This window comes from Nicrophorus vespilloides, unplaced genomic scaffold, assembly GCF_001412225.1.
Source record: "Nicrophorus vespilloides isolate i.1.1-1 unplaced genomic scaffold, Nicve_v1.0, whole genome shotgun sequence".
Classification (NCBI taxonomy): Eukaryota; Metazoa; Arthropoda; class Insecta; order Coleoptera; family Silphidae; genus Nicrophorus; species Nicrophorus vespilloides.
Window position 1 is genome coordinate 16,273 of NW_017098532.1, and position 9,670 is coordinate 25,942.

General features: G+C 28.9%; 1 protein-coding gene across 2 annotated transcripts; it reads left to right on the plus strand.

The window, feature by feature from the left end:
* The first annotated feature begins 674 nt into the window (after positions 1-674).
* LOC108562700 (peptidoglycan-recognition protein SC1a/b-like) lies at positions 675-6,448 on the plus strand. 2 transcript variants are annotated; one of them, XM_017921105.1, is made up of 3 exons: positions 675-906; positions 4,898-5,203; positions 5,694-6,448. In XM_017921105.1, exons 2-3 carry the CDS (start codon positions 4,900-4,902, stop codon positions 6,374-6,376), a joined length of 987 nt encoding a protein of 328 aa, XP_017776594.1. In that variant the 5' UTR covers positions 675-906; positions 4,898-4,899; the 3' UTR covers positions 6,377-6,448. The 2 variants fall into 2 exon arrangements, with proteins under 2 accessions (XP_017776594.1, XP_017776595.1); XM_017921106.1 differs by lacking the exon at positions 675-906 and adding an exon at positions 5,578-5,612 and having other exon boundaries at positions 4,983-5,203.
* The last annotated feature ends 3,222 nt before the right edge of the window (positions 6,449-9,670 follow it).

The window sequence follows — 9,670 nt, forward strand, 5'->3', positions numbered from 1 at the left end:
CGCTTGAACATTATATGTCTGTCATTGATTGTATTGAACTTAATCGTCGAGTCTCCTCCAACATATAAATTTTACATGAATTTTTCTCAATATTTTATGTATTTTAATTAATGAAATTATAAGAAATAATACAACAAGACAGCAAAATGAATCATTCCAAATTAAAGGATTATTAATGCACATAAGAAATTGATCAAATATAATAAAATTATTAGATATTTATAAATATTACTTAACTAATCAGAACTAGAAATTGATTTCAATTATTTTATCGATTACAGAGACGTTAATCTTAGCTATAAATTAAAGCTAAATGCATGCTTTTTTACACCAATTACGATGAAATATAAGTCACTGGTAAAACCGTTTGCAAGTCAAGGTTTTCCCGTTACGAGCCATTGAAGGCAAACAGGATTTCAATAGTTTTCGCAAATAGAGTTGCCTATGTAGACCGGCGATTATAGTTTAAAATATTTATTTGATAAAATAAAACCGTAACACTTCAAAGTACACATGACATAAATATCAAAAATGTATACGGATAAATAGACATTTCTATTAATGATATTTGTGTTATAAGAGAATATAATAATTAGCATTGAATTGCCCCACTATACTAAGATCTGGTATTGAGTAAATATTTTGTTGTGAAATTTATATCGCTTGCAGTCAGTATCCGCACATACAATGAGCATTACTAAGTATTGAAGTATGACTCTGTTACGCTAACTACAACTGCAGTAAAGAATACTTGTATAAACAATTACAGTGCGATGAATTTAATTGATTGTGTACGTTATTACGTGTGCGGTTTTGAAAACACATGAAAATTGTGTGCTTAAAATGTGACTTGTTTCTATTCATCAGTTATTATTTTTATACTAATAACAATAACCTTAACAGTCAGTAAGTATTTAATAAAAAAATAAAAAGGAATTAACAGTTAAAGTACGACTGCTTTTTGACTACTACGGAAAGATTGAAAAGGAGAACACTCATATCTATGTAGATAGCTTATGTGGCCGTGTGATTAAAGCAAAACATCAAAATATATGAAAGAAATGAGTAATGCTGCTAAATCTGGCGTAAATAATTTATCGCTCGAGTCGTGTAGATAAGTTGAGCAAAAGAAAGAAACGTATAATTTATTGTCGAAAATTTTAAATTATAATTAAATTTAGAAAAGTATATAAAGCAATGCATGTTTTCGATTCGATCTTAACAATTCTTAAGTGTTTCATATAAAAGAGAGTACTTGATATTCACTGTAAACTAATGTTATTCATATTAGTTGGATATTATTGAGGGTATTGTGTACAACACAACGCTCGATTTGATACTTGAATCTCCGACATCAGAAATGGGATTTGCCAGAGATGTTATAAATAGATGTATGTGTCTATACTCCGACATTAATATGGTAATATTCAATTTTAAATTATAAATTACGATGATAGAGATTATATAACTATTTTCTTAAATACTATTAGGCATTGTACAAAAACCGGTTTTTAAATTTTAACTATTCTACGAAACCGGTTTTCCGGTGTTGTGTCAAATAAGTTTATCAAGAAAATAATTATAGTAGCCCTAAACATCAATCGGAGTAACCATGGATCGTAGACACCAGTTATATAACTGATGGCGAAGGGAGAAGAGTACAATATACATTTTAAGATTTGAACAAAGTTTTGTTCTAAAAACAAATCATGGTTTTCAAATTAGATAATTTAAATAAAATAACAGGATTTTAAAAAACCATCAAACCTAATTGTATACGTCGTACACTGTTCATGAAAATATAATCTACGTCGTATGAATTAAATATTGTTGAATGTTGAATGATTAAATTAAATAATATAAATATCTAGAAACTTGAATAAAGTGAGCTAATAAAGTTTCATTAATAATATATAACCACTAGGCAAATGTCTTGGCTTGGGATGTTGGTGCAACATTGCCTCAATGGTTAAATGGTTTGTTCTTCTCAAAAGTGATTGACATCGACTTATCTACTTAAAATATGATCACTGTCACCTGATCTATTAAAATGAAGTGCTTTATCTTGCTTTACTAGTGTCACCTATTAAATAATCAGGGGTGGTATTTTTATTTATTTATCCAAATTTCATGCAGTATTATTCCTAAACAGGACTTTACGCAATGATTTAAATAACATTGATTTACCATAAAAATTGTTGATATTATTTTTACAAACGGATCAACCTATATGTATGGTTTTAACGTTATTATTGTATTATGAACACAATGTTTGAAACTAATTATTTATAAAACATTATAAATACAATAGAATACAAATTTAATATTAGTGTAAATAATTATATAAAAGTTATATTTATCAATAATATAAAGTATTCAATAATGGATAAATTTAATTTAATACATCGTTATTCGATTATAAGTTTACAAATGAAAACACAATTTAAAATTATTGTATTTTTCACTAATGTAGACAAATTTCCATTAATGTTTACTTGTTCTGTGTTCGTTGTTATAGACTATAGGCCATGAATTGTTTGTAAAAAGACGCATGCCTTTTTTGTACCAATACCTTGTTTTATGACCTTCGCGTATCTAAAACCAATAGCACTAACTATCGTCTTTATTTGCTAATGTTATTAATAAATATTTATGTATTTAATAATTTGTGGTAATTAAAAGTTTGTATAATTGGAAGGTGGAAGGACCAGGTTAAAAATTGCGAGAAAAAAAAATTAAATAAATTATTATAAACAATACTTTTCATAGTACGGCTTCGATTATTTCGGATTATCTATAGTCCGTGAAAATTTCAGAATGTGGAACCTCGCTTAATAAATCGTTCAAGAATTTCCGGATTTTTGCTCGTATAATGAAATACTCGTATAGTGAAACAATTTTCCCCATATAAACTAATGTAAAATACGATGCCTTTTTCAGTTTGCGTCGTCCTTAACATATCAGATTTTTTTCCGCGGTGCCCCAAGTCAAAACATTGGTCTATCTTAGGGCAAACTTTAAGTTAATATATCAGAATTTATACTTTTCGCGGCGACCCTGCAGTACACAGTTTGGGAACCAGTGTCGTAGGATTAATACATTCTCTACCCTTTTTTTGCAGATTATGTCAAACAAGCAATTCAGAGATTTGAGTGATTGAGATTTTGATTACTTTTGGGAACGGCGATGACTATTTCTGACACCTGTTTTACTGTGATCTGTGTTACTGTGATCTTTAAAACTTTAAAATGTCTACTTTAGGCTTTCTTAGCTACTCTAGTGCTCTTGGTCCGGAGAGACGTTAGGTTAGGTGAAGTTGCGCTAGGTCTAGGTTAAGTGGCGGTAGGGTTTTTTTTTTAAACATAGACACAATTTGGTAATATGGCACTCTATTTGGCACTTTTTTGTTGTAAAATTTGTAATTACGTCATGGGAAATATAGAAAAAAGGGACCAATTTATACAACTTAAGAAAGCGAACAATCACAAAGTTGTATCTGTTATTTTTAAATATGTAGATGTGATTTGAAAAAAATAATAGAGTAATTCTTACTATTATTATAATTACTCTGTAGCTTAAATTCGTCCAAACTTGCAATTTTCAATATTCCAATTGAGATATAAAAATCATATAGATGACCTTGTTTTGTTCAACAAAGAAAACAAATATTTATAATATTATAATAAACAAAAATAATTAACTGTTACAACGGGAGATTAGACAGTAAGTCTTTCGGCCTTAATGTAAATATTAACATCAAATAATTTAATAATAAAAAAATACATTCTATAGTATACTCGCAATAAATAATTTTTATTATTATTAATTTATTAATAAATCAAATATTTTTAAGCTTTTATATTGAACATAAAATTATACTATTTTACATTTACCAAAATGTTATTCTACTTTCGAGTCAAATAACAAAAAAAATAAGATTAAACTAATATATCTATTACTTTCTTTTATCTTTAACTATGAGTGCTCTGGGTTATTATTGTTAACTAAATTAGGGTTAGTTATGTTTATTTTCATTTTTTTACCGCAACTTAAAATTTGATGCTTAAATGCTTGAGAGATGTAATCATTTCATTAGAAATTATTTGTATTGTTGTGATACGGCAACCAAATTAAAACGGCAACATCATTAAATATGGTGATATTAGTATTTACCACTTCAACTTCACATACAACCAAGCAGGAAAAAAAGTATATCTTCTTTGTTCTTGGTGCAAATTCTAGTATTAAAACTAAATGTTAGTATCCGAGGTTCCTCCACTCTTCTTGTTATTAGAGTCGATGGAACCGCGGCTCGAATTGTCTTATAGAACCTAGCCAATTTTAAAATACAAAAGCTGAGGCTGGCAAAATTGTGTCACTTGGACATAGGGATTACGGAAGACAAAAGCCTCCTTATTTGAGGAAACCTAATGATGTTCCAATTGTATATTCGTTAAAAATCGTTTGAATAGAAAAACCTTACTATTATAATTCCATAAATAATATTTCACATATATTGAATGTTATTTTAAGTAGTAAATATTATTTTTTATATTAAAGAGTTATTTGCAGCATATTTTGTGTCCTTTTGGAATCGAATATCTTCATGTTGTTGTGAAAATAAACTACACATTTTAAGTGAATTCATTTACTATAACGAAATAACTACTGTTATTTAAGTGTTATTGTTTTGTTATATTTTCAAATAATATGCAAATGTTGCTCTTGTTTTGAGATTATTTCAACGCGTAGAAACAATATGTTTATGTTACCTAACGGAAAACAGATGTTGAAGAATGGGAAAATAAACTGGTGTAAATGTTATTGAATTTTTCTAGATGTATGTAAACGGAAAATCGATATCCGACTAAGTTTTTCTTGTTTCTCTTAATTGTAGATATGTCTGACGCATCTCTAGTTAAAAATAATCCGGACATAGCGAACAGACTTTCGTTCGCAGTAGTACCATTTTCGAGGAGCTCCCCGTCGTCGACGCAAATATTAAATCTTCCAAATGGTACGTTGGCGGAGTTCTCGGAGGACGAGGATGAAGGTGGTATAGCGAATACATTATGCGAGATGCCCTCATCAATCAACATCGCGGATTCCAGCGACGTAGTGATCGGGCCGGTGACCCAGTTCCATGGACCAGTCACAATAATGCAGAATACAAGATATCCAGAAATTCCGTTCGAGACGAAGAGTGAGTATCCTAGAAGTCAAATCAATGTTTACACTGATCCCCCTCCTGAAGGTATACACTTCGGATGTTTTGCTATTTTCTTTTCTTGGTTTATTAATAAAAATGAAATATTGATGACTCAAATCACTAAAAAACCACGTGGCCCGTACATTTTTAGATTTTTGTTTATTATCGGGCGAATCCATTTTCTTATACACCAGACTTTAACGTATTGCAGACAAGTAATTGGAAATCTCATAGTGTTTAGTTTCTCGATGTCAGTTGATTGCTCATTTTTCTCCACCGTCTTTGTTGTCGTTTACTTTTGTTTTGTTTCGCGTGTTTTTTATTTTTACGAGTGAGAAAAACATGAAGCTAATTAGGCGAAATTCCAGACACAGGGGATATAACTACATCTCTGAGAAGCGAGGTGAGATTTTAGCAGTGCTTCTTCAAATAATCTGCGTAAATCTAAGATTGATTTTGTTTTGTCTGTTTCTGTCTGTTTCAGCGCAAGTGAACGTGCAAAAAAGTCCAATACAAAAGAAGTCCCTAATTCTGACATTGGCTTTGGTCGTTTCGCTGATTTTAATTGTAGTCATTGTGATATATTCAGTGCCAAAGACGCAGCTGCAAGAAGATACTGTCGATGTTGTGAATTCAACAAGTGATAATGGACCCGACAAATTAGGTTCGCATAGAGTTATAAGAAAGAATGTTTGGGGAGGAAGGCCTCCTGTAAAACCACTCAGGCCACTGATACATCCAACCGAATACGTACTGATCTCACACACGGCCGGACGATTCTGCAGGGACATCTCCAGCTGCTCAATAATCATGAAAGATTCGCAGGCCAGTCACGTGACATCCAATTCTCCGGACATTGGTTACAATTTCCTCATCGGCGGTGACGGTAACATCTACGTCGGTCGGGACTGGGATTTCATCAATTTCCATAGGAACCTGTGCATTGCCATCAGTTTTATAGGCAATTACATCTATGACGAACTGACGGACGACATGATTTCGGCAACGAAGGAATTGCTGGCCGAGGGCGTTAAACAAGGCAAACTCTCACCAAATTATCGGATTGTCTCGCACAACCAAACCACTCCGACCATTAGTCCAGGTCGTAACGTGTACAAAGTCATCAAAACCTGGAGCCACTTTAGACTTGGTAATGTTGTTTTTTGATCAATTATCATGAAAATGTTACATAACGAATATTTTTGTATGCGCTACCTTAATGTTTTAATTATAATTGCCGTCGGAACATTTTGTAAAAACGTTTTTGTTTTAATTTAGAATTAAAAATAAGCATTTACACATTTATTCTTGATACATATTTTAATTATATTCCTAACATAAAATAGTTCAATGTACAATTGATATAAATAGATTTTCAAAAGAATTTTGGAAAGTTTGAGTTTTCTCAATTGAATTCTCTTTTTATTGAAATATTTTCAAATTATTAGTATTTTTATTCATTCTTGCATGTTTTTCTTTAAACGAAAATAATAATAAAATTAATGATAGAATTAAAATTATAGCAAAATATCATTTCTAATAATTTAAATAAAAAATAATAATATCAATATCTTAATAATAACCAAAAGTAAATATTATTTTTGTAAAAAATATCTTAAACTACAAACATTAGGTTTCCATGATTTAAATATTTGGTTATAAACTTAATCACAGACCGGCAATATTGAGGTATATTTTTCCATTTTGTCACTTAGACTTTGCACTTCATATGAAGTTTGTAATTTGCATTTATTTTTCATTGGTAAAATAATGATATGTTTCGGATTCCATGAACACAGAAATTTACCAGGAAAACAAATTAATTTTTATATATACAGGATGGACCAACTTGGACTGACTGTTTTAAAATGTTTATAACATTTAAGTTTTTAATTTTATTAAATATATTTTTGTTGTAGATTATTAGCCAGAGTCATTACGTGTCAACAAGAAATCATTTAAATGATATTATTTTCCACACTTATATCAAAAAAATTCTAATAAACTATACTTTTACCTAAAAAAATAAATTCTAAAAATAAAATACAATTACAAAAGTTATATGTATTTTACATCAGTCAGTCGAAGTTGGCTCACCCTGTAGTTTTGAAATTCGTCGATAAAAAAATATTAGTAATCATTATATGCATAAGATTATTGATGCTAGAAGTGCAATTCATCAAAAGAGTAATAATAATAACATTATACAAGACACGACTATCTTGTTGATAATCTTAATCATTAAATACGAATGAAAAATCAATTAATTCATTTGAATCACATAACGCATCACCAAGTAAGTAACGGTCTAAACTTTGTAATGAATATATTCAAACTATTATGAAATAATTCAAAAGTTTTAATATTATTAGATTACACAATGATATTTAATAATATTCATTTGAGTGTATTATATGAATGATAAATTCAAATAGTTTTAACTTGAGTAATACTGGGTAAGTATTATAAGGTTATGATTAAATTTATATTATTTATAGAACACATCCGATGGAGAAAATCAAATTTTATGTTTGTTCATCTCTTCTTTATTCATTAAAACATATAAGAACGATATAAACGAATCAAATTAAATAATTTAATGCACAAGATTAACGTAATGATCATGATTAGCATCCTACACAGCTATCAAAGTGTAATAGATTTGCATCAATTAGAATGATATTCTGGCAGAATAGTCACCCATTTGCTATTCGAAAAACACATAAGGTTTTTAATACTTTTCATGATATTAGTTAATATTATATTTTTATAATATTTTGTTAATAAAAAATGTTTATAATTTATTGAATTAATTTTTTACCTGTTAAAACATTGCATTTAATGCATAATATAATAGAACAAACAAATATTGTTGTATTTTTAAATAAATTGGATTTGTACAGGGATTACCTATACATCATAATTACAAAACACCAGTTTTGGTTTCCTGCCCTTTCCACTTATGTATGCCGGATGTTTCATTTTATTTGTGTTGGGTTACTAGAAATTAAATAACCAATACTATTTAGTATTATTTTCATTTTTTTATTTATATAGTTACAACATACATAGTATTTATTGACATATTATTTTAGTCAATAATAATTGTATCTGCAAATACAAACTCCACATTTGATAAATTATTATTTAAAAGATATAATACATGCCATGAAGATATACGATATATTCATTAATAAATTTCACATATTTTTATACTAAATAACAAATTATACGTGTTGATGGAATCAGTTTTTACCATACCTTTGAAAATTGATCTATTGGTTATAATAATTAACCAAAATTCACTCAAAAACATTTTTATTTGCAGATTATTCAAATAATTTAATATGTAGAAGAAGTATGACATGTTTATAATAATACAAAATATAATTTCATGAATTATATGTAATTTATGGTGAAAAATAACTATAAACATGTTTTCTTAATATTACAATATCTCACATTTTTTTAATTTAATATTATACAATTACCATTTTGGGTCTAATATTAAATTATTTTATACATCCAACTGGATTTACAAAAGTAATATGAACATATGAACATTTTCGTCTATATGAACTTAAGAATGTTTAGCTGAAATTTTAATTATTAATCAATTTACGACTTTATATATATTTTTTTTTGGGCGACTAATAGCCGAGGTTAAGTCGTCCTACCCACGATCGAACGTCGCCAGTTTGAATCCTGGTCAAAGCCAGGCCCTTTTGTGAGACCTCTCGGTGCTTCTTGTACCAATAGGGCCATCGTTCATCACAGATGGACAGTTAAATGAATGGGGTTCAGCATATGGACCTTCAGTCAAGTGGATGGACAATGACAATGTTAAGGATAGCAGCAGATTCACAGTCAAAAGAAATAGTGGAATCGCAGAGCATCAATATACATACTACTGAAGTTAACCAATCTTGATGAACAGATTGTAAATAAAATTACATGACATTAAAAAAATTTAATATTGCCGTTAGCTTTATGCAGAATTTAAATACTATCTAGCAAAAATAAATTATATGTTATTACCAACATGTATTTATGTTCGTAATGATCAATATTCTGAGAATATGGTCTGACGATTGCATTATCAAAACAAACAGACAAAACATACGTAAATATTGATTGGAATATCATGAATCTATAATCGATATGATAAAATTAATATAGTCTGTTTCGACAAATTATTTACAGAACGCTTAAACTTTCAAGAGCAAAACAAATAGCTGAATATTGACTTTCACCAAATTTGTTACATTTATTACGTACACTCTAATGAAACAAATATAACAAAAAACATTGATTTTCAACATTTATCAAGATCGAATGTATTTTGATTTGTATTTGATATGTTTATAAAACTTATTTTCATGAAGAGTTGTTAAGTGGGGAGAAGTCGTTTCGTTTATCATTGATAATTAGTATATGTGCGTCAAGTGTACACAGCCTGGT

Bases quoted from the DNA above. Each gene is read 5' to 3' on its own strand.
- LOC108562700 (XM_017921105.1), top strand. From the start codon at position 4,900: ATGTCTGACGCATCTCTAGTTAAAAATAATCCGGACATAGCGAACAGA. The intron at 5,204-5,693 runs GTGAGTATCCTA...TGTCTGTTTCAG, and splicing joins AATTCCGTTCGAGACGAAGA to CGCAAGTGAACGTGCAAAAA.